The 24177-nt window shown below is 40.8% G+C and overlaps 7 protein-coding genes across 10 annotated transcripts; 4 read left to right on the top strand and 3 right to left on the bottom strand.

The window, feature by feature from the left end:
• The first annotated feature begins 191 nt into the window (after positions 1-191).
• LOC111597016 (phenoloxidase-activating factor 2) lies at positions 192-6062 on the top strand. Its single transcript, XM_023311522.2, has 4 exons — positions 192-250; positions 1522-1986; positions 2038-2906; positions 6041-6062. The coding sequence occupies exons 2-4, from the start codon at positions 1531-1533 to the stop codon at positions 6045-6047; spliced, it is 1332 nt and encodes a 443-aa protein (XP_023167290.2). The 5' UTR covers positions 192-250; positions 1522-1530; the 3' UTR covers positions 6048-6062.
• On the bottom strand, positions 3988-5256 carry LOC111597017 (CTD nuclear envelope phosphatase 1). Its single transcript, XM_023311523.2, has one exon. The coding sequence runs from the start codon at positions 5101-5103 to the stop codon at positions 4171-4173; it is 933 nt and encodes a 310-aa protein (XP_023167291.1). The 5' UTR covers positions 5104-5256; the 3' UTR covers positions 3988-4170.
• A 3628-nt stretch (positions 6063-9690) lies between the features above and the next one.
• Positions 9691-10343, top strand: LOC111597018 (peptidoglycan-recognition protein SC1a/b-like). The gene has a single exon (XM_023311524.2). The coding sequence runs from the start codon at positions 9733-9735 to the stop codon at positions 10294-10296; it is 564 nt and encodes a 187-aa protein (XP_023167292.1). The 5' UTR covers positions 9691-9732; the 3' UTR covers positions 10297-10343.
• Positions 10344-12333: 1990 nt separating this feature from the next.
• LOC111597019 (peptidoglycan-recognition protein SC1a/b-like) lies at positions 12334-12941 on the top strand. The gene has a single exon (XM_023311525.2). It carries the CDS (start codon positions 12371-12373, stop codon positions 12932-12934), a length of 564 nt encoding a protein of 187 aa, XP_023167293.1. The 5' UTR covers positions 12334-12370; the 3' UTR covers positions 12935-12941.
• A 975-nt stretch (positions 12942-13916) lies between these two features.
• LOC111597009 (peptidoglycan-recognition protein SC2) lies at positions 13917-14567 on the top strand. Its single transcript, XM_023311513.2, has one exon. The coding sequence runs from the start codon at positions 13956-13958 to the stop codon at positions 14508-14510; it is 555 nt and encodes a 184-aa protein (XP_023167281.2). The 5' UTR covers positions 13917-13955; the 3' UTR covers positions 14511-14567.
• A 366-nt stretch (positions 14568-14933) lies between these two features.
• On the bottom strand, positions 14934-15566 carry LOC111597008 (peptidoglycan-recognition protein SC2-like). Its single transcript, XM_023311512.2, has one exon. The coding sequence runs from the start codon at positions 15535-15537 to the stop codon at positions 14983-14985; it is 555 nt and encodes a 184-aa protein (XP_023167280.2). The 5' UTR covers positions 15538-15566; the 3' UTR covers positions 14934-14982.
• A 3092-nt stretch (positions 15567-18658) lies between these two features.
• On the bottom strand, positions 18659-24027 carry LOC111597080 (tetraspanning orphan receptor). 4 transcript variants are annotated; one of them, XM_023311612.2, is made up of 5 exons: positions 23915-24027; positions 23394-23607; positions 20490-20679; positions 20287-20425; positions 18659-20219 (listed from the first exon to the last, which is right to left on the bottom strand). In XM_023311612.2, exons 2-5 carry the CDS (start codon positions 23547-23549, stop codon positions 19379-19381), a joined length of 1326 nt encoding a protein of 441 aa, XP_023167380.2. In that variant the 5' UTR covers positions 23550-23607; positions 23915-24027; the 3' UTR covers positions 18659-19378. The 4 variants fall into 4 exon arrangements, 3 of the variants coding, with proteins under 3 accessions (XP_023167380.2, XP_023167379.2, XP_023167381.2); XM_023311611.2 differs by having other exon boundaries at positions 23882-24027; XM_023311613.2 differs by lacking the exon at positions 23915-24027 and adding an exon at positions 23698-23841.
• Between the last annotated feature and the right edge of the window lie 150 nt (positions 24028-24177).

The following is a 24177-nucleotide window of genomic DNA, read 5'->3' on the forward strand; positions in this document are numbered from 1 at the left end:
ATAAATAGGAAATTGAGGAAGAGTCGAACAGCTAGAGAGAGAGAGAGACAGTGGATGATTGATGAGCAGAGAGCATAATTGAAGCTAAGTAAACTGATATTCTCTTGATTGAGATTATAAATATTTATAGCGCTGAGATCTGAGAGCGCTTATAAAATACATTTCTAAGAGTTTGGTCTGCTCAGTCGATACTCAGCATCTAACAGCGCGAAACGTCGCGCGGTCGTCAACTGCTTCGCTGCTTCAATATGTAACTATAAAATATATAAATAACGTGAATAAGAGTTGCTCAAGTTAAAATGAAATATGTATAATACATTGAATTGCATGTAATTATCTCTGCATTGCAATTTAAATCTATTTTTTATTAGCAAAAAGTTTGAAAACCAGTTTGAAAACGATCGGAAAATAAATTACGATTTTTTTGTAATATTTTGTGAAAATCTCATTGAAATTCTCACCTGCTTTGCCTGCTCACACCTAACTTAGGTGAACTAGAGTAGTAATTTCTGAGCTATTGCGGCTTGTGTGCCATTCAATTGGAGATTGCCGCTCGTAGTAATTATAATATATTACATATATTTACATATCCATTATTTTTCTATACGAGGTCTGTTCAAGAAGTATTCGATTTTATATTTCACTTATGTACTTACTTATGCCAACAAGTTTGGCAGCTTTGAATGCTCAGCTAATATTTAATAGCTATTTGTTTTAGCTACTTTATATTTTGGGTACACGTGGGTATTCCAAAAAATTAACAACTCTGAAAAAATGCCGCAGCCAACGTATTTTCCCAGAACTGTCGCCTTATCACTTTGTTCTGGTTGCCGAAACTTAAAATGGCCCATGAAAGAATGACGCGACGCTGTGATCGAGAAGATAAAGCCGGCTACAAAGCTTCAAAATGAATTTTTAACGTATATTAATTGTATAATATATGAGGGCATTACTTTAAAGTGGACAAAATAGATATTCGTGAATTGATAAATAACTTTTGGAAAGTCCTAAAGTTAGTTACAAAATAGTTGACTATGAATATTCATAATTCTATAGAAACAAGTATGAAAATATTTATTTTTTATAATATTTTGTTTAATTTGTGTTCTGTTTTTTTTTTCTTTCATTTTTTCATTTTTTATTAAATTTTGTTTTTACATAATTTTTTTTTTTTATTATTTTATTTTATTCTTTATTATAATTATATTTTTATTTTAGTTGTGATTTATTTTTTGTTTCTATTTGTTTTTCTTTTTTATATTTTTAGTTTTTATTTATTTGTTTTTTTTTTTATTGTTTTATTTTTTTTATCAATTTTATTTATTTTTTTTTTTATAAGTTTACACATTCATAATAATAATAATAATAATAATAATGTTAAAAGGCTGAACCTTATTCAACTATCTTAAATATTTTTTATAGCCCTTCAATTATATATTTAAACTAATATTTCAATACATTCTACAATCCAATCCAATTTTATTAAAATTCTCTAATTAATTTTCCTTGATTTAATTAAAGTATTAAGAAATGGAACGTTTATTGAAGTTGTTTGTGCTGCTTATTCTGGCCGACGCCTGCGCGCTGCTGAGCACATGCAAGAGCGATCAGATTTGCATCACTCAGCAGCGCTGCAACGAGACGGATGATTCGGGCAGTGGAATATTTGGACCACGCATCTTGGATCGCAGCTGTGGCGTGGGCCTTGTTTGCTGTGACAAAGCGCAGCTGGAGAGCTACGAGGCCGCCATGGCCAGTCGCAGATCGAAGCAGGTAAAATCAGCGACAGCTTCGCCTGCGCCCACTGGCGTCGAGGCCAAGCTGGACTACAAGAGCTGTGACGTGCAGAGCCTGTGTGTGCCGAGGCATCTGTGTCGCACGGGCGTCGTCAATGAGGACGGCCGCTTCATATTGAAGCCGCGCATCGATAATGCCAGCAACTCTGGCTGCGGCACATTCGAGAGCTGTTGCCCCCTTGCTGATCAGGTGAGCAGTCGCTCAAGATTGTATGTCAAGTAATAATTGAAACAACTGCAGCTGGATGCAAGCGATAATCCGGTGCGACGTCAACTGAACGACTTCAAGTACAAGGGCTGTGGCTATAGCAATCCGACGGGTCTCTACTACGCCTTGGTGGGCTACAACGATCACGAGGCGCGTTTTGCCGAGTTCCCTTGGATGGTGGCTGTGATGGATGTGCAGGGGAATTACGTATGCGGCGGCACGTTGATACATCCTCAGCTGGTGCTGACCAGCGCCCACAATGTGGCCAACCACAGCTCGGAAACGCTGCTGGCGCGTGCCGGGGAGTATGACTTGAACAGCGCAGAGGAGCCATACGCCTTCCAGAGCCGACGCATACGCAATCTCTGGCGCCACGAGCAGTTCAACAATCTGAACTTTCGCAACGACATTGCCATGTTGGTGCTGGAGCAGCCGTTTCAGCTGGCGCCACACGTGCAACCGCTGTGTCTGCCAGCAGTCGAGAGCACAATACTCCAGAAGGAACTGCGTGAGGCGGAGTGCTTTGCCACCGGCTGGGGCCATCGCAATTTTTCTGCTCCTAGCCAGGAGCACATACTGAAACGCATCGATCTGCCCGTGCTGGAGCACGAGTATTGCCAGCGGCTGCTGCGCAAAACAGTACTCGGCTTGCGCTTCTCGCTCCACTCGAGCTTCCTCTGCGCCGGCGGCATTGAGGGCAAAGACACCTGCAAGGGCGACGGAGGATCGCCTCTGTTCTGCAGCATGGCCGGGCAGAACAAACGCTATCAGCTGGCTGGCATCGTCTCCTGGGGCATCGAGTGTGCGGACAAGGATATTCCAGCTGCCTATACGAATGTGCCGCATCTCAGGAGCTGGATCGACGAACAAGCCCTAAAAATCGACGTGAGGCTAGAAGAACCGTGAGTCTTAGATCTAGAATTGTATTTGATAATGGAATTTTTGTATTTCAATAAGAATTTCGATAAGTTCGGTTTGGCTATTAAAGAAGTTTTTATTTTTTATGAATTTTCATTATGCATTCTGCATACATCTCTGCTTTACATCAGCGCCAACTTCAACAACGAGAACTTCCCAATTGAGAGAAAAACGAGCAGCTCCAATCAAGTTTTTGCGAATCTAACTGAAGTCAAGTCACAGCACGAAAACCTGCTGATTGCTTGCAATGCTTTTTATGAGACACCCACAATTAGCAATGCATTCAAAAGTGAATTTGAGTCTTTCAACAAATTGTCATAAAAAGAGTTAGAGCTCGAATGGGATTTGATGAATGTGAGTCACACGCGAAGCATTTATATCCAGTGACTGGCTTAAGCCGTGCAGCTACAATAAATTTTAACCAGTTGCCTTTGCTGCAGCCGCGGCAGTGACAGCGATCAGTGGGCGAAGGGCTGATGCCCATGGCAGCTATAACGTAGTGCAAGGTAAAGAGAACGCACAACTTTCACCTGCGCCGCCATAAATTTTCAGCCTTGCAGCCGTGTGTCCGTGTGTCCGTGTGTCGAGCTGGAGTCAATTGTGCTTAAATGTTCGACATCAGCGGCGATTCATCAGGTGTAACTGGCTGTAGGAGAAGGTATCGAAATCCAGCCAGCGAAATCTACTCTCTGCACCTTCTCTCTCTCTCCCTCTCTCTCTCTCTCTTTCAACACTAATAACTGGATTATGTTTTCAACTTTTACTGCAGCAGTTTAATATGCTTAAGTTACTTAAGTTAATTTATAGTTAGATATACTCACTTAAGTTAGAGAGAAAGAGGAGAGTGTACAGAGGCAGAGAGTGACAGAAACAAAGCGAGTCAGAGAGAAATATAGAAAAGGAGCAATAAAGTTAGAGTAGAGGCTGTAGCCCTGCTCAAAACTCAACAGATATTTAGATACATATACAGTTAGATATTTAGATATTTAGATAGTTTGATTGACACATTGAGGAATATTTTTTAGAAATTGGGTATATTTCAATGAAAATATATATAGCAACAAGTGGACAACAAAAGGTGTTATTTATTTGCGCTGAACTGAAATTTATATGCTCCATGTGTACGGGCCAGCCCGAGGTGCGTTAGCCCGGGTAACCTAATGACAGCTTATGGGTGTAACAATATAGCCCTTAGCGCATATATATATATATATACATATATATATCGACTATGTTGTCTTTGTATTATTATTGTTCTGATTGGGCCAAAAGTGTGACTTCACGTCGTCTGAGAATCGATCGAACATCTTTTGTGAAGCGCAGCGCATCGAGAAAGGGGAGCAAATTCAGCAGCTCCTTGTCGTCGGGATCATAGATATAGCTCTTGATCGGCACCGCATTCTCCGGAAAGTCGCGATACGCACTGGGCGAGTTGTCAATGATGAAAACACTACTTAAATCACGATTCACCACGAACAGATTCTTGCTGACCAGAGACGACGTGTTGACGCAGTGCTGGCGATAGTAGCGCCGCTGTAGGATGCCGCGGCCAGCGTCCAGCTTGTCGATGACAATGGTCGCGTACGCTTGAAGACTGGCCGTGTAGATGACCACGTCATACCACTTGCTGACCAGGTCCAGAAAGAGATCAACATATGGGCGCTTGAATACCTGAAACTCGATGGGGTGTAGACCGCTTAGAATCGGTATGTTCAATGTGTAATCGGGCACGGCTGTTTCGGGCACAAAAGTACAGCCAACAACATCGTTAGTGTCCGGGTCTAGGTAGCATGAATGTACCAATGTTTCGTCCAGATCCAGTATCAGTGTCTTGCGCGGCACATTGTCCAACTGGATTCTGCTTTCCTTTGATAGAGGCGGCTCACGGTATATGAAGTTTTCATTTGTGAAAAAAAGTTCACGGAACTTCGCCGCCACAAAGGAGATAAATTGTCGCACGTACTGGCCCAGCTCGTCTGTCCAACCAATTACACGGGATATCCAGTCAGCCAAACGCGGCTGCAAGCGATGGCAGCTCGCGATCGAAGCGTTAACTGTTCTGCAAGCGAGATTGTCCAGTTCTCGTGGTGGTTCTTCTACTGACTGCACTTTTGAACAGTTCTCTTCGGAAGTCTCTGTCGGCAATGAGGAAGTGGGCTGCTCTGCAAGCTCCAACATCATCCTTGCACATCGAACGTGTCGAAAACGAAAGAACCTTCAAATTGATTCGGAAAACAATGTTACATTACGCGGAAATTTGTTACATATGTGTTAGTGCCAATTACGAAATTTTTCGATATAACTGCTGCTAAGTGGAAATTCATTTTATAAGCTGACACTAATTTCAAATTATTTTTCAATACTTTGCTGCGAGTTTGCTCAATGCTAGACAACTAGCTGAGGTCTATGTAACTGAAGAGGTTAACCAGTTAGCTTGAGGCTCAACTGTGGCTGATATGGGCGCTGCTGGAAGACGTGGCCAAAGGCACTCAATTTTCTTCTCGAAATTAAAATTTAAAAACAAACGTTAAATTTTAAAAGTCTAGCTTTTGTTTAAGAGTTTATAATAGCAATGCAAATATTACATATTTTTTTTAAGAGTGCCAAATGCTCACTCGAAGCGAAAAGACACTGAAAAGACGCAATAAATTTGAATTTGGAAAATAATTTTTATTTATTTAAAGGTAGAGAATTTGTGAGAATAATACAAATTGTAGAATCAATTCACTTAGGCTCTACAAGACCAGCTTTTGTCTTGTTTTAAGAAGGGGATTGGCTTAAGGTAATTTGTAGTTATCTTGGTTCAGTCTTGAACAATGGCTTTCTTCAAGTGAGAATTTGTTTGTTCAAAAAAAAGTAATGCATTGAATTTATGCCTCATGAATGCCAGGAACTTCATGTCTTCTGGCAATGTGCTTGGTCTTGTCTGAGCACGGCTTTAATGCAGCTTTCATTCCCGAGAGTTCATAGCATTTACTTTAGCTAACGTATTTCTGTTTAAAATAATGAAATCACATTTACTTCTCTATAATATTAACTAACTCCGAATAATATTGTCAAACTTAATTCTTTATATTTACTCAGGTATACCCTTCGCTTTCACACAATTCATTTACAGGGTATAAATCTTTTCACACCAATTCAATAGAAGTGACTGCTTGGGAGCGCAGAGCTAAGTGAAGTCAAGTGCAGTCTGAGCTAATTGCAGCCAAGCCACAGACAGTGCTTGTGTTCCCAATGCACCAACTGCAGATTCATTAGCCAACTGACTCGTACAGAGCAGAGAGAGAGATAGAGAGAGAGGTAAACGATATGCAAATCGGAAGTGGGTAAACGGGACGAGAGTCAAGGCTAGAGACATTGAGGTAAAGCAGAGTGGAGAACAACTATATTTCCATGCCCGCGCCGAGCCGTGCTCTCATTAATTAAGAGCTGCATAATTTACATGAGATGTAAATGTTTTCTGTAAATGTTGCTGCCGCAACTTGCTTCCGGTGACCGACGTGGCACCACCTGCAGCCTGCTAATTGAGTTATGCTGCTAATCACTTGTTTATCGGCCAGAAACTGAGGCTTTTTGCATAGCAAATTCTGGCAGCAATTCAGGCTGACAATTATTAAATTAAATTAAGTAATTATGCTTAATAATTGTTAGCTCTAAATATATTATTTAACTACAGTTAAATCATATGTTGAGTGCAGGCAAATATAAATCAGAATTAGCTTATTTTATTATGTGTATTTTGTTATTGTTGATTGTTTGTAGATTTGTTAGTTTAAAGACATTTTAATGGATGCTCGCTAAAGGCCTTATTTTTTATTTAATTCAACTCTAAATTTCTTGTTCTTCCTTGTTGACTAACTCCGACTCTAGATAAATAAAAATGTGAATAGATTCGAAATAGATGCTAAAGCTCAAGTCGCAACTAATGCAACAATGAATTGATGTATCACAATCAAAAACATTCTAACATATGTGAGAGGAATTTTTATTTTCAATTTGAGAAATAAATTGGAAGGATAATTAAGAAATAAGTTGCGATATTAAATATATGCTTAACTTATATTACGTATACATAAGTATATACATCAATTATGTTATATATATGTACATCAAGTTCTAGTGTCTCCCTGATGTAATTGATGCGCTGTCATGCTGCCTGCAGTGGAGGGATCTCCGCTGTGCGATGGAAAGAGATACATGATCACGATCCTGATCAAGCATGTATATAATTTATAGTATTTGTGATACCTTATTCTACCTTTTATACACATTTGCAGCAAAGCAATTTGAATGCATTTGGTTTACAATTTGCAGTCTAATTGATGCTCTCAGGAATCACATCCGAGACAAGCAGGCAATAAAATCCCTAGTGCTAGCTTATGATGAATTGTCATATAATTAAATATTATTAAATAATATAAATTAAATTAAATTATAATATTTTAAACAATATAAATGTTCATCTGCAAGATCTATAAAAGAGTGAAGACTGAAGCTCTCTGCTGACTGATGAAGCAAAGCGCAGAGAGTTTACATATATTCATACATATATACGAAACAGTTTCACTTTGTGAAGGCTTTTTATTTTTGTATAAGCAAATAGCTTGGAGTACATACATGAAATATTTAATGACAATTTTCAAGCAACTTTCAATTTGCAGAACAAAAAAAATATACTTTAAAAACAAGTAAAATGCATTAAAGAGCAGCAGCTGCATTTGCTGTGTTTCCTATTGGAAAATGCTTCAACTTGAATTGCAGCGAACGAAAGTGAAGTCAAATACTTTAATTGCGAAGCAGCTGAAGATCTGAAGGCCTTAGCAAAGAACAACTTTGTACAGAGCATGTTCTAGTTGGGCACACGCTATTAGCTCGAGTTCGCTAAACACTGAGTTAAGGCTGGAGCCGAAGAATAGAAGAGGAAGAGACGGCAACCAAAACTGTTGCAAAAACATGTCACATTAAGTGCACAGACAGCAGCAACAGCAGCAGCAGCAGCAGGAAGTCTATGGGAGTTGAGTGCTTTTATTGCTGCCGGAATTCTGAGGACATTTCGCTTTGAAGTTGAATCCTTGCATTTGGCTTCCTCCTCTGTGTTTTTTCTCTCCATTTTTTCTCTTGCTTCTTCCGCATGCGGGTGGGCGCTGCACTTGTTTATGTTTATGCATTTTGCACTTAAATGTAATGGTAATGTTTCAGCTGATTTTGCATTTGCTGCTCATTCAAATCGGCGCACTGATTGTATCTAGACAATTTTTGGCTATTTTACATTTCATTGTGGAAAATTTGTTTAAACATTTCTTGGCAGCTGCGTAACTGAGTGGCAAAACAACTGGGTGAATACTTGATGCTTGTATACTCAACTTGAAAAGGAATCTTTTCCAGAAATTTACATGAGAGAAAGATATATCAAATAGATCCCAACTAAGATAGCAGCCGTAGCTCAATTGCTTCGCTGAACTTCTTTCTTCTTTTAGCTCTTCATTGTTTAGCTAGACATAATATTAATTAAAATACCTAATTAACGGTTTTAGGTTTTAGTGGCACTCAAACGTTTGAAGTTGCCGCAGACAATGTAAGCAGAATAAAGGAATTTGCACAATTTTAAGAATGATGAAACATTGTCAAGATATTAATTTATACTATATAATATAATAATATGTATCAATGAAATACAAATACAATAATATATAATATAATCATAGAATGCACTCATGTTTTAGGCTGTTCCATGTCGGTAAGTTCAAAGCCTAAGCAAATGATTAAGGCTGATATTGAAATTGAAATGCAAATTAATATACTCTACACTGATTCATATTTCCATTATGAGTACACAGCTAAGTCCCAAAAATTATAGAATGAATTAAGTATTATAAATTAATATAATTTGATTTTATATATTTAAAATAGAATACTTGAAATCGTAAAGCCCAGTTAAATCAGAAAATAAAAGCTCTTGTTGTTGGCAGTTATCAATGAGCTTCGAGTTCCACCGTTGCGCAGCTTCGCTCAGGTAAGCTTTCGAAACGGTTGCGTGACAGTCGTGTCCAAAATAAATGGCACACTGTGGTGCTTGTTGTGCTTTAACAGAGATGTGCCTAAATATTGTTACTAATCTAGCTGTGATACTAAAATAACTTGATTACTTATAAAACAAGCGATTTATATTTAATACGATTTAAATTTAATGGGCTAAAAATACATTTAACATATTAATAGCTTTCATTGAATGTTAGCTTTCGAATGACTGTATTCTGTCTCCAGATAACGGCTGAGAAAGGCCAGTGGGACATGGCTCAGCTCCTCTGCATTAAGTATATATAAACAATGGGCTCAGCCATTACTCCACCTGTCAGTTACAAAGAATATATTTTCATGAATTCAAGTATACTGCTGATATCCTTTAGGGCACTTTTTCATTAACTAAGTCTCACTCTAATTTTGTTAGGCAAAAGAAATCTGAGATTAATCGAGATCACTTGTGTGATTGGAAATTGATAAGGCTCTCATATCGAGTAATCGAGCCGATAGCAGCGAGACAAAGTGTAGCCAAGTGTATTAAATATAATATATGAATATGTCGATAAGGCGATAAGGACGTAAATCAATGGAGTATTTACTTTTATGTCTACTAGAGGTACTTCCCACAGGCGAATCATTACCATAAATTAAAAATGTTGTTCCTTAATGGCGACCATAACATGACTTAATCTTTTCAAGAGCTCGATAGGCCAAACTTGAGAGCCAAAAATGGCATTTATAAGCTCCGCACGACGAGGGGTCTATCACAATTAGCAAAGTTTAGCCATGGTGTCGAAATCCGTTTTCGCTCTAGTTCTCGCTGTTCTGGTCTGCGGCCAGTACGCCGTCCAGGGAGTCTATGTCGTCTCCAAGGCCGAGTGGGGAGGCCGTGCACCAAACTACCGTGTTGCCCTTGGCAACTACCTGAACTATGCCATCATCCATCACACCGCTGGAAACTACTGCGAGACGCGTGCATCCTGCGCACAGCAGCTGCGCAACATCCAGAGCTACCACATGGACAGTCTGGGCTGGCCCGACATTGGCTACAACTTCCTGATCGGCGGCGATGGCGCTGTCTATGAGGGTCGCGGCTGGAACTCGATGGGCGCCCACGCTGCCGAATGGAACCCTGTGAGCATTGGCATCTCCTTCTTGGGCAACTTCAACTGGGACACTTTGGAGCCAAACATGATCGCATCTGCTCAGGGTCTGCTCAACGACGCCGTCAACCGTGGCCAGCTCGCCTCCGGCTACATCCTGTATGGCCATCGTCAGGTGAGCGCTACCGAATGCCCTGGCACCCACATCTGGAACGAGATTCGCGGCTGGTCCCACTGGAGGGCTTAGAGCAAACACACTCTATGTACTAACTATTAATAAATGATTAAAAAAAATCGTTACTATTTCTTAATTGCAACTGGTCTAACCGTCTCAGAGCAGCTTCAGCGCTTGGGAAGTTACTTGAGAGCAAGCGAATAGAAAAGGCAGAAATAGGTATATCACTTTAAAGCTGGATTAGCATAGCATATATAGAAAGTATATATGCTTAAATATAAATATAGCATACATAAAATAAATAGGTTCAGGTCGCCTGCAAGCGACAATAACAGCTCAAGCTGCAAGCTGAGCAAGTGCCAAGGCAAGTGTTAGCAATGTAGTTAGACTTAGAAGGCTTACAAGTATCCCAGTTTTGATTCAGATAGTCTAAGTCTGGTTTATACATTTTTAAGTTATAAATCGCAAGTTCAAGTAAGTCAGCTTCATAAGATTGTGAAACTTTTATTTTGCTTCGTTCAATGCAAACAAGTTGAAGGCATTAGATGCTCACTTAATATCGTCTCCAATTGTTGACATGCTGTCACTATGTATAGGTACACATATATATGTATATAGACAAGGCAAGAGCAGAGCTGTTGATGCACTAGGAGCTGCTCTGTTTAAATGATTATCAATTTCTGCTGTGCTCCGCTTAAGACAGGCGCCTTAGCATGATCCAGTCGATGCGCTGTGAGAACGAAGCAAACATGCGCAGAGTAGAAATAAATCTGAAATTGTTAAGCTAACAGATACTATTAACTTCAAGTGTTAAACGTGCTGAGCCCAACCATTTTTCTACTACCTAAATTACTGTATAAAAAACTATTTTTAAATAAAACAGTTTTCAGATTTATATTCAGCTTAAGAAACTTGGATCTGTTTTTAGAAAATGGAATTTGAAATTAAATGAAATGTTTTTGCTCATGAGTTGTATTGTAGTTTTTGTATATAAATATGTTCTCATTCATTTATGTATGTATAAAACTGCAAGAATCTAGAATCTATATAAAAAGATAGGGGAGCATGGCTAAGCATCAAGGAGTAATCAAGAAATTGTTAAAGTTGTCCTTTTCACTGCATACCTATACTATATACTATTATAATATATACAAGTTAATAATTTCTTGCTGCAGATACTTCGGGAAAGATTATATTGGGAATTAATTTCAATCACTGGCCTTGTGGCACAGTGATATATTGATATATTATATATATATATTTCAATCCATATGGAAAGCTAGATTATAAAAACGACACTGAAACCTAGAAGCACAAAATGTTCCTATATTAACCCAGCCTTCCCACGCCTGCTGAGCCGCATTTATTAACGTAAGAAAAGACGAAGTATAAATGCTTCACAGTCTTTGACATGAAATATCAACTTGAAGCTAGCTCATTGGAGCTATTAGTTTAGGGTTCACATTTTGGCAGAGATTCTTGTGAGAAAACTGTAAATGCCTAAGTTTACTTTATGAGCTAAACAGTGCCAAGGCCAAATGCTTTAACTAAAATTAGTTAGTTATTAAATTGATATATGCCAACTTCCAGCGGACTCTTTCAGTCTTCTAGTCTGCAGTCAGAGCGCATATACCTGAACTCCTTAAATATATTTTCATGATGTAATATTAAGTTCTGACTTCCTTTAGTCCGTCTTTCATTAACTGAATCTCACTCCAATATTAAAGTTGAGATCATTCGATTTGCTGACATTAGACTCGCGTGATTGGAAATTGATAAGGCTCTCATACCAAAGGCAAGCCTAATGCTATTCTTGTTATCAGCGAAGTAATCGAGCCGATAGCAGCGAGACGAAGTGTAGCCACGCTTTCTATATATATTAAATATAATATATGCATATGTCGATAAGGCGATAAGGACGTAAATCAATGGAGTATTTACTAATGGGTCTACTAGAGGTACTTCCCACAGGCGAATCATTACCATAAATTAAAATAGGATTATAAATTATGAAGACAAGTTCCATAAAGGCAGCTGTAACATGACTTAATCTTTTCAAGAGCTCGATAGGCCAAACTTGAGAGCCAAAATGGCATTTATAAGCTCCACACGCAGAGGGGTCTATCACAATTAGCAAAGTTTAGCCATGGTGTCGAAAGCTGTTTTCGCTCTAGTTCTCGCTGTTCTGGTCTGCGGCCAGTACGCCGTCCAGGGAGTCTATGTCGTCTCCAAGGCCGAGTGGGGAGGCCGTGCACCAAACTACCGTGTTGCCCTTGGCAACTACCTGAACTATGCCATCATCCATCACACCGCTGGAAACTACTGCGAGACGCGTGCATCCTGCGCACAGCAGCTGCGCAACATCCAGAGCTACCACATGGACAGTCTGGGCTGGCCCGACATCGGCTACAACTTCCTGATCGGCGGCGATGGCGCTGTCTATGAGGGTCGTGGCTGGAACTCGATGGGCGCCCACGCTGCCGAATGGAACCCTGTGAGCATTGGCATCTCCTTCTTGGGCAACTTCAACTGGGACACTTTGGAGCCAAACATGATCGCATCTGCTCAGGGTCTGCTCAACGACGCCGTCAACCGTGGTCAGCTCGCCTCCGGCTACATCCTGTATGGCCATCGTCAGGTGAGCGCTACCGAATGCCCTGGCACCCACATCTGGAACGAGATTCGCGGCTGGTCCCACTGGAGGGCTTAAGCCAAACTCTCTCTGTGTTATAAATATAAATAAATGATTAAAATTAAAATTGTTACTATTTCTTAATTGAAATTGAAAAACTGTCTCAGAGCAGCTTCAGCGCTTTGGAAGTTTATATCAATAGCAATATCAGCTCAAGCTGCAAGCTGATCAAGTGTCATGGCAAATGTTAAGCAATATGTTGTTTATGTATATGTATATTTATTTGTGTATAGAGAACCAACAGCTGATCAATTTTTGCTATGCTCGACCCACGAACGTTGCCTTAGCATGATCAAGTCGTTGCACTGTAAGAACGAAACATGAGCAGAGAGAGAACACGAATCGAATGATCGCAACTTGTGTTCTTAGACGACTTGGACTCATGTTAAGGAAAGGGAATCTGAAAAAAATCTGAAAATAACAATAAATGGGTTTATGATAAATGAGCCGAAGTATATATACCATCTCAAGTCTCTAGAGGCCTTTAGACAAGGAGATAGATAGACATGGATAAGTATCAAGAAGTAATCAAGAAATTCCCAAAGCTCTCCTTATCATTGCTTATATATTTATGCCATATACTACTATAATATATATATTTATATTTTATACTATATATATATATCAATTCACAAAGCCAATAAACTCTTGTAGCTTCTATATACAAAGGCAAAATCACTTAAAGATCTGAAGTTGCTGATTTGCTGAAATACTTACAAGAATTGTTTATTTTTGAAGTTCGTTGAGTATTTTTAACAAATTAATTAAATAGCACTCGGCCTGATTAAAAACTCATTCGACCAACGCTGGGAAAGACGCACGAGTACCAGAGCCTTCTTGAGATTGTCTTCGTATCAGATCAAAATTCCCCCGACCCTCTTATGAATATATATATATATATATATACATACATATATAGGCGCATCAAGTGTCGTATGCTAGGCGAATCATTCGGCAGAGATAACGCTCCTCGCAGGGGCTATAAAAGTAGCGTCACAGCGAGCGGCCTTTACACAAGTCTTAAATCCAATCGAGAATTATGGCAAGCAAAGCTCTCATCGCCCTGGCCGTGCTCCTGTGCGCCCACGCCGTCTTCGGCGTCACGATCATCAGCAAGTCGCAGTGGGGCGGTCGCGCACCCAATGGCAAATCCGCGCTCGCCAGCAAACTGAGCTACGCTGTGATCCACCACACCGCTGGCAACTACTGCAGCACCCGCAGCGCCTGCGAGACAGAGCTGCGCAACATCCAGAACTACCACATGAACAGCCTGGGCTGGGCTGACATCGGCTACAACTTCCTGATCGGCGGCGATGGCAACGTGTACGAGGGTCGCGGCTGGAACGTCATGGGTGCCCATGCCACCAGCTGGAACGCCAAGTCCATTGGCATCTCCTTCCTGGGCAACTACAACAACAACAAACTCACCTCGGCTCAGATCGCAGCTGCCAAGGGCTTGCTAGCCGATGCCGTTTCCCGCGGCCAGATCATTTCCGGCTACACGCTGTACGGCCATCGCCAGGTGGGCTCTACCGAATGCCCCGGCACCAACATCTGGAACGAGATTCGCACCTGGTCCAACTGGAGGGCCTAAATGGACTTTTTCCAACGTAACTCAGGCTGTTAAATAAAAACATTTTTAAAAACAAAATTGATTCATGCATAAGCACGAAAACATTTATAGGGGATTCACTTGGTGGCCTTCCCCTGGAAAGAGATCACCGAGAGTACATTTTGCTATAAAAAATAATCAAATTGATGCAAGGCAATCGAATCGCTTTAATCGTTCCTCAGCGAAGATCAGAGAGGCTCAATCGCAGCAGCATCTCAAGTTAGACTGAGGAATGCCAGTGGCAAATGCTTGTCCTCTACTAAAGTTATGTGTATGAGGCTTATCAGCTCGAGCAATTAGTAGAGTTCAAGCCTTGTTCCCGATCTGACATGGAAATACCCTGCGAATGAGTCAGGCGCCGCTTAATCTCAAGTTATGTAAAGTTTATTGAATTTTTTTTTAAAAGTTTTTATTATGCAGCATTTGAAAAAGTTTTAGAATTTGAAATCCTTTCTTAGGCCTTCCAGTTGGACCAGGTGCGAATCTCGTTCCACAGGTTGGTGCCGGGGCACTCGGTGGCGCTCACCTGGCGATGGCCGTACAGAGTGTAGCCGGAAACGATCTGGCCGCGGGAAACGGCATCGGCCAAAATACCCTTGGCAGCGCTGATCATGGCAGCGGTGGGCTTGTTGTTGTTGTAGTTGCCCAGGAAGGAGATGCCAATGGACTTGGAGTTCCAGTTGGTGGCATGGGCACCCACTGCGTTCCAGCCGCGACCCTCGTAGACAGCGCCATCACCGCCGATCAGGAAGTTGTAGCCGATGTCAGCCCAGCCCAGGCTGTTCATGTGGTAGTTCTGGATGTTGCGCAGCTCCTGGGCACAGGCAGCACGGGTGCTGCAGTAGTTGCCAGCGGTGTGGTGGATGACGGCATAGTTCAAGTAGTTGCCCAAAGTGGTCTTGCTGGTGGGATTGCGTCCGCCCCAAGCTGCCTTGGAGACAACAGCCACTCCGACGACGGCCTGTGCGCAGAGCAGCACAGCCAGAGCGATGATAGCCTTGTTAACCATGTTTGCGAATCGAAAAGATTTCTATGCCAACTGACCTAGCTCGGCTGCTTTTATACCCATGGCCATGGCCTGATAAAATACTATCAATAAATAGTCCTGATACCAGTATCTGAATCTTCTATATTTTTAGCTTGCCGAAACAAAATGAATGCATTCCATGAATTTACAACGCAGATTGTGATTTCTCTGATTTATGGCTGCTGCATTGGCTCAAACCTTTCAAACATCGCAAGTAAGCGCTGCTGATAATAGGACTAGGGCAGTGTCATCTAGTCCATTAGTGAAAGTAGCCAGATTTTGTATTGGACTTTGTCTTTAAAATTAATATTAAATGGTAGACACGTGAGGTATTAAGAACTTTAATGTTGTTTACACAAAAATATTGTAATTAGCCTGGGATATTCAACTCGAAACTAATGAATATTGGCTAAGAGAATATTAAAATATTTAAAAAAAAAAATAAAATACATTTTATAAAATTTGCAAAAGCAAGAAAACCACTGAAAATTGTTATATAATTATATAAATTTGTATGAACAATTTGTATGTTAAGCCTTTCCATTAGAAGAGAGTGAGGCAGAGAGCGAGAGAGAGAGGAAAGGCGAATATATTGTATTACAGATCAAGTTGCTTTTATGGAAAGCCTCTAGAAGAATTGCTTAGGCCATCATCACAAGCTAAAATGTAAGGAAGCCATTAATCAGCGTAAATCCAGATAAGCCAACTCGCACAATAATCTGTCTAACAGATAAGTTTAAGCTGTTGAATGAATATCGCAAATATAAGTCTTAATAGCTATGATCAAAACGGCCCGACTAGAAAATACCCTAAATTTCCAAGGAGTTGGTTTTCAATTATAAATATCGAGTTTCGCTCTCAAAAGCCTAAAAGATATAATATAAGTCTATCACTGCCTTGAATCTATAGACAAATTTATATGCCAGACATATTTAACTCCAAAAATTCAACTGATGTCAGGTGTAAAACTAGTTTCGATTATATACCGCAACAGTGTAAAGTCGTTTGTGATTTATCTATTTTATAAATAATTTGTAATCTATCAGATGTTGTTTGAGTTTATTTATTAATTACGAAAAAATTTAGTGAATTCATTTATAATAAAGATAGAGCTTGATACATTTATGACAGCTGCTCCTTAAAGATAGTGTAAGGTGCGTCAATCAATCGTTTTTATTTGCTACACGACTTTGGCTACAATATTATTGTAACAATTTGATGCACTGCAAATACTCTGAACTCATTTAAAATGTATAAGTTGGCTATATATTAGGAAGCACTTGCGTTATGAAATTCTTGCTAAGGATAAGCAACAGAACTAATTTGTCTGACATAACTCAAGGACTATAAGTTTCAGAGCCTCACAATTTGGTATATATAGATACGAAAAGTATAAAAGAAAAAGGTGTTAAGTTTGGTATGAATAAATAAAATAATAATAATAAAATAAAGATGCGATAGAGTCATGTGAGTACAGCGTAACAAATCTTATGGAGCCATGTAGTCGTCGTGTTATACATAACTAGTTTATTAAACTATAACTAACTATAGACTACTACTACTAAGACTAAGCAGCAGCGATCTTTGTTTATATAACTTCAATAATATCAGATATTGGATTTATATATATATCTCGAAGACTATACTGAGATACTAAAATGGCTGCTAGACTATGAAAGTTAGCTATAGATTTTCACTTTATTCCATATGTTCCATTGCTTGTATATTTTTTACTTATAAATTCTATTTCGAACACAAGCTCGGCGCATTGTTCAAGTCATCATTTAGTCAGACCCTTACATCTAGAGTACTTTTTCTTATTTTCCTATAAATACGTAAACAGATAATACATTTATTAGTCAGCTCAATAGAAAAACAAAGAAATGAATACAGAAAAATAATAAGTTGCAAATCAAATTTCAGCGCTGTCAATTTGATGTATAGAAATCAATAATAGAGGGTATACAAGAGCCTAAGGTATATATATATATACTTGATATATATATATACTTGATCAGCGAGGGAGAACAATAGTCAAAGAAGAATATATTTGGCATGCGTAGCGCTTGAGATTTTAAGAAAATGTGTAATAAATTCAAATTTAATAATATGTGATTTCCATTAGAAGATTAGGCACTTCCAATCAATTGGGTAAGCTCTCATAAGTGTGTTTGGCTTCCAGCTTCCGCCATTTGGGCAATATATCCATTGTGCTCTCAATGAGTCGAAACTCTTTTATAGATCTAATATAAAACTCCACTGCGTCATATAGAAATACACTAAAATTTACAGGGTATTCGACAATGTCAGGTGAACAAAGGTCTTCAATTTACTTCTTATGCAACACGTGATGTTTGGCGAATGATTTACGATATTCAGTTCATTAGAAATCTTATCTAAAAATGCGCTCCAATAAATTGTAAATAATTCCATTATTTTGTTTGTGAATGAAATCGTCGCCAGATTAAGTAAAAATTATAGCCACGCCCAGCGGCGTGTGGCTAGTCTAAAATTCTAGAACACCGTTCACAATTTAGTTAATTGTTGCTAAGTTATTGACTAGAGGATACCCTACATAACGGGAAAAAAGGCTGACAGTTGGAGAGGCTGACAGTCGGAGAGGCTGACAGTCGGAGAGGCTGACAGTCGGAGAGGCTGACAGTCGGAGAGGCTGACAGTCGGAGAGGCTGACAGTCGGAGAGGCTGACAGTCGGAGAGGCTGACAGTCGGAGAGGCTGACAGTCGGAGAGGCTGACAGTCGGAGAGGCTGACAGTCGGAGAGGCTGACAGTCGGAGAGGCTGACAGTCGGAGAGGCTGACAGTCGGAGAGGCTGACAGTCGGAGAGGCTGACAGTCGGAGAGGCTGACAGTCGGAGAGGCTGACAGTCGGAGAGGCTGACAGTCGGAGAGGCTGACAGTCGGACAGGCAGACAGACATAGTTAGATTGGATTCATCGCCCGTTGCTGTTTCCCAAGCCTTTTTCAGCCTGCTCCATACATTATCATAACAAATAATAAAATTCGCATTTGTTTCATTTTAAACTAATATTTATTTGAATATTTTTGCATATTTAGTATACAGTATACATATAGATGTTGTACATACATAAAATATTGTTATATTTTGTAGTTTTTGTTATTTTTTTTGGATGTCTTTGAAGTGTGGTAATTGAAGTAAAAACAAAATAGACAGAAACTTAAACAGAAATTGACATACTGTGTTAATAATATGCACAAAGTCTTAAAGTTAGCTTAGAACATAAAAAGAATATGCGTTCGCATAGACTTCCCTTTCAGATTCTGGTAACATCCGCTTGGCTCTCATTTCTTTTTGGTAACAACTACTTGCGCTTATCTAGGTACAATTCACATGATAAATAAATGAAAACCAGTGCTTTACGTATATAATAATTTAACTTGAAGAGCAAAATTCAGAGATTATTTATTTATACGGATAGGTCTAATGCGTTTTCAAGTTCAACAACAATACGCGACGGCTAGAGGTATACATTTGAATGATTTTCTATATTCAAAACGTTTCTCAATATTTTTGCTTTTTGTTTTCTTTTTTTGTATACAATATTAATAGACGATTGAGAACAGGGATGGGTGAAATTCAACTGCTTGGATTTGTCTCTGTGAGAGTGGGGTAAGGGGGAAAAATTGCAACCAAAGTACAAAAGTTGTGCTTGTGGCAGGGCAAGAGAGAGAGAAAGAGAGAGAGAGAGACAAAGAGAGAGAGGGGGGGAGAAGGGCCAGCGTGTGGGCGAAGGGTTCTGCTCACAACACAATAATCATGTAAAACTTTTAAAGAAATCACAACTTAGGCCTGACTCTCGTTGCGCCCAGGCACCTGACCGGGTATGTTCACCTGGCGGCTAAGCGGCGACTGCGATCCTCCTTGCACATGACCAGCGGCAGCAGCAGCAGCTGCAGCAACATCGTTGTATGGCGGTGGCGGAACTGCGCCTTCGATTACATCAATGCCAGCATCAATAACCTCTAGATCAGCATCGTCTTCGTTGCCATCATCGGATACGTTATCGCTACCAGGATTCGTTTGCTCGCTACGTCGCATTGGTGGCGTGTTGGCATTGACATGAACCGTATTGTTGTTGTTGGGCATATCGTTGTTGTTGTCCACGTTGTCATCCAAATTAGGTGCAGCATTGACAGCGCCTGCATTCAGTGCCACAAACAATGGTGTATTGCCACCACCGTCCGGCTGAGCCTGTGCCTCGCCAGCGACATTCTCGTCCTCATTCTGATAGTTGGACATAGCCACCTGATAGGATGGCGGCGGTGCCTGTTTCAAATATTGAGCAATTGCCTCATCATAGTTGGGCAGCAGTGTCGAATACGTGCGCTCCTCAGATCCAAAACCACCTCCAACAATGCCGCCACGTACTGCCATTTCGGGCAGGACGCAGGGCAGCAAACTGCGCAGATGCTGTTGCCGGAGCGTCAAGTACTTATAGCAACGCCATACGATGCCAATGCAATAGGCTTTAAGGAACACGATGCACACGAAAACCACTAGCACAACCACAACGAGCTCCTCTGGGGGCAGCTCCAGCAGCTTCTCGCGCCACGGCAGCCGATGAGACTCGGCAATAAAACGATGGATGGCCTGCAGATAGCATAGGTAACCAGCCGCAGTCAAACTACAAGCGAAACAAAATAGGTAAGACAAGAATTTCTTACATAAAAGTGGTTTTTGATGGCACTCACGTCGTAATGGCAAAGTCAAACAGCTGCAGGCAGAAGAAGGGCAAAAGATGTGACGGCTTGCCCTTGATAGTGCCATATATCATCATCAGGGTAATGGCTATCATGCAGGTGCACACCAGACCGCCCATATCAAAGTTCTCTGCAAACACAAAATAGCTAATTTAATATTGATTTGCTGCGGCAGTTGAGTATTTAGTGCTTACGGTAACGCTTACGATAGTTGAAGGAATGATCACGATAGGCGTAAGGTGGATCCACTTTGCTCAACGGTGTGGGCAATGCAGGTGCATTCAGATCAACGGTAAAATCATGACTGCCACTTTCCAATTCATCCATCATTTCCGGATTGCGCCAGATGACAGCCAGCACGCTTAGCGCCAGAATATTTAAGAACTGTGAATTATATGAAGGACGGAAAAGAGGATGATAAACGATGACAAGATGGATATAAGGTGCAGGAATTGCATTGAGACGAGATAGTAAGCCTCTTCATGAAACTTAAGTAATGGAAGAGATGAGGGTAAGAGTTAATTATTATAAGAGCTGTCCTTAGTTAATAACTTACAACTGTGAGTAATTAGCGATCTCTAAAATGGAAGCCAACCTTTCTCTGGCACAGACACATGGACATTAATCATAGGGGACAGCTGTGTTTATATATTTGCAGGAATGAAGGTTCTAGCTTAACTCTTAGTGCTGTTCGCCTGCTCTTCAGCTGCCTTTTGGCAGCAGAGACACGACTCAGCGGCGTCGACTGGTTCCAGCGTTTGCCAATAATTCTTATGTTGGGTTTGCAGCCAGCTGAGATAGTTGAGGAAAGTCTCGTAGGTGAACTCCTCGGAGATGTGGCAGTGCAGTCGATGATGATAGCTGCACTTGCGATCATAGATCCAATTGCGCTGCTGCGGCGGCTGCATGCCAGTGCGTTCCAGATGCTGCATGAAGGCATCTCGATCGGAGCCATAGCAGAGTCGAGTCGTCGTATAGCCAATGCCATCGTGTAGTTGCTGCATTACTTCCGGCAGAGAGACGATACGCTTTAGCTCAACATATTTGGACTGCCAGTCGTGCAGGCGTATGAGCAGCCAGGGAGGCACCAGCGCAAAGCGTACGCAGGACAGTAGCTTGGCTACTATCGGCTGACGCTTGGGCCATTGAAAGTTGAGCCAGCGCACGGCGGACATGAAAACCTCCAGCTCGGAATTGACCGAAATGTTATTCGAGCTGAGCAGCAGCCAAACTGCATGGATGGGCAGCTGCAGGAACTCCTGCGATGCGACTAGGGTCAGATAAAAGCGACTGACACGCTGCAGTAGCGACCGATGAGCACGTTCCATGCGCAAGAGTCGCGCCTCCAGATACAGCAGCACCGCCGACTCCTCCGTGATGCCATGCGTTAGGCAATGCTCGCATTGCTTCTCCAGCTGAGGCATCCGCAGAAAGCTGGCGGCACGTAGCACCTCCAACAAGCCGAGCCGCGATAAGAGTGGCGTATCCACAATCATCCATTCGTATATGAGGCGAAAAGCACGAGGCGTCACCCAATCAGTTGGCAACTCCACTTGCACCGTGTTGCTGCCCAAATCACAGAACAGACCCGAGAAGCACTGCAGCACAATGAGGTGAACGTGCAGACAGCTCTCTCCCAAGGTAATCACAGTATTCGTCTTTAAGTTCTTTCTCACGAGTGCCAACAGCAAATCGTAGAGATTCGGCTTATCTATGCTCACTTGGCCTGCCTCCGAAGCTGGCCACTCAGTTAGCTGCGCGTGGCCCAACGACTGCAGCGTACGAGCCTCCAAATTATTGTACGCCGTTTCGGGCAGACAAATTGTGGGCGGCACAGGTTTGGCCTGAATACTTTCCTCCCATTGCTGGCCTTCGCCATCCTCGGACTCCTCGCTTAGTGGTTTATAGGAGACAACCGACTTAATCGACGTCGTATTATCTCTCGCCTCGTTTTCAACGCCGTCCACAAGATCGGCTGTGGTGACCCTTTGACCACCAATTGTTGTTCCGAAAACATTATACATCAAAAATTTATTTTCAGCTAATAATAGGGCTCTCTTTTCAAAACATGTCAATAGTGTCAGTTTTTTGAGAATATATTTGATTTGACAGTTAAAGACGAACGGAAATTGCTTATAAATATTGTTTATGAGCTGAATTATCATATACTATAGTTATTTACTACAAGCAGAGGCCAAACAGCTATATAAATACAGCTAATCAAACATCGCTAATAAAGCTTTTGCTTTCTTTTTACTGCTTCACAATGTGAGCCAAGTCAGTCCAAAATTTACTCAGTTGAGTCCGTTAGAGATAAGCGAAATTGTCTAAAGACAGTTCGCTGGACAGATATTTGGTAAACAAACAACAATCAAAGTAAATGTTTACAGTTGCGGCAAGAAAAACAGGAACGCATTGAAATGGAAAACTTCTAAATGCTATTTACTTATGTGCATGTTCAAGGTCAATGTTAGTGGCTGCTATAATACATACATAATACATACATACATAATACATACATACATAATACATACATACATAATACATATAACTGAATGATACAAACTATATGTATATATACATATGTATATTAAAAGCATTTAGCTTAACTAAGAACTTTTTGCAATAAACACTGTTGACTTGAAATACTAGACCGAAATTTGAAACTCATCATATAAAATTACGATGAAATTAAAACAACTTCATATAATCACGTCGTATGCGCGTGAATAACTATAAATGGTTTCAATGTAACATAATCAGGTGATTTGGTGACTTGAATTGGGCATTGCAATTGAGTTTTTTTATGCATACAGAAAGCTTGATAAATCCGCAGCAAGTGTCGTGTGACGTCACAACGGTGCGAGGCGAAAGTTGGCAACCTTCGTCTAGCTCGTGCAACTTTCAAAGTCGAATCGAGTCGGCAACAGTTTGAGAGTCATAGTGTGCAGCGACAATTGATTTTTCCCTTTTGTGTGACACTGAACAGGGTCAACTCGAATGGGTGTATGGTGTGCATGTGGGCATGTGTGCGTGTATTTAGCTGCAGTCATGCGTAGGCAGTAAGATCAAGGATATTGCGTCGCAATTTTGCTTACCAGATGCCAAAGGCCAATCATTAGCGTAGCGGTATGTACGTGCAGGCCAAAGCAGCAGGTCCATTCCTTATTGATGCGGCCATGGCTGTTGCTGTTGCCATTGCCATTGTTGTTGTGGTTGCGTTGCGGACCCATTTTGACACGGATCCTAAACATTGCACGTCCCACAGCCGAGCCGATGGCGGATTCGCTCGTTGTGTCGCGTCGCAGTGAACTGTAGACGGGAAAAGTGAGCGTGGTTAGGCACTAATTATACTAAATGCATTCGAATTCAATGATGAGTATGTATCACACAAACACTCACACACGCACAGACACACACGCTAACACCCACTTGCAAATCTATGTAATATTGTACATATGTATTGGGTTGTGTGTATTTATTATTGTGACACTTTTTCACAGCAGTTTGTGATCCATTTGCACTTTATTTATGCACGATAACATAAGATTCTGTTGGTCATTTCATATACATTTTGTTAGCGTACCTTAAATATATATATTTATGCAAGTGTAATTACTTTTTATTACTTATTTTGTCGCGTTTTGACGTTTTTACGAGCAGCGTTTAGTTTTGGTATTAGCAAAAAAACCCTTAGCAATCAACCTGTGTGACCGTTCGTCGAGTGCTAGTCATTTTAATATCGATATACTCAAATTGGTAAGGAATTTTCAATCAATCAAGCCAGGGCCAGTACGGTGGCGACAAGCAGCTCAGCATAATTGCTTGAGTTGGAGAACTGAAAGAGATTATACCAAAATTGTATACTAAAATATTAATATT

Source organism: Drosophila hydei, unplaced genomic scaffold (genome assembly GCF_003285905.1).
Source record: "Drosophila hydei strain 15085-1641.00,03,60 unplaced genomic scaffold, DhydRS2 tig00000060-arrow-pilon, whole genome shotgun sequence".
Taxonomy (NCBI): domain Eukaryota; kingdom Metazoa; phylum Arthropoda; class Insecta; order Diptera; family Drosophilidae; genus Drosophila; species Drosophila hydei.

What these genes read in the sequence shown, in the direction of transcription:
- LOC111597019 (XM_023311525.2), top strand. Translation starts at nt 12,371, where the DNA reads ATGGTGTCGAAAGCTGTTTTCGCTCTAGTTCTCGCTGTTCTGGTCTGC.
- LOC111597008 (XM_023311512.2), bottom strand. Translation starts at nt 15,537, where the DNA reads ATGGTTAACAAGGCTATCATCGCTCTGGCTGTGCTGCTCTGCGCACAG.
- LOC111597018 (XM_023311524.2), top strand. Translation starts at nt 9,733, where the DNA reads ATGGTGTCGAAATCCGTTTTCGCTCTAGTTCTCGCTGTTCTGGTCTGC.
- LOC111597009 (XM_023311513.2), top strand. Translation starts at nt 13,956, where the DNA reads ATGGCAAGCAAAGCTCTCATCGCCCTGGCCGTGCTCCTGTGCGCCCAC.
- LOC111597017 (XM_023311523.2), bottom strand. Translation starts at nt 5,103, where the DNA reads ATGATGTTGGAGCTTGCAGAGCAGCCCACTTCCTCATTGCCGACAGAG.
- LOC111597016 (XM_023311522.2), top strand. Translation starts at nt 1,531, where the DNA reads ATGGAACGTTTATTGAAGTTGTTTGTGCTGCTTATTCTGGCCGACGCC. An exon ending in GTTGCCCCCTTGCTGATCAG is followed by an intron (nt 1,987 to 2,037) that starts GTGAGCAGTCGC and finishes AAACAACTGCAG; the next exon opens with CTGGATGCAAGCGATAATCC.
- LOC111597080 (XM_023311612.2), bottom strand. Translation starts at nt 23,549, where the DNA reads ATGTTTAGGATCCGTGTCAAAATGGGTCCGCAACGCAACCACAACAAC. An exon ending in CAACTATCGTAAGCGTTACC is followed by an intron (nt 20,426 to 20,489) that starts GTAAGCACTAAA and finishes TTGTGTTTGCAG; the next exon opens with AGAACTTTGATATGGGCGGT. An exon ending in TTTGACTTTGCCATTACGAC is followed by an intron (nt 20,220 to 20,286) that starts GTGAGTGCCATC and finishes TTTCGCTTGTAG; the next exon opens with TTTGACTGCGGCTGGTTACC.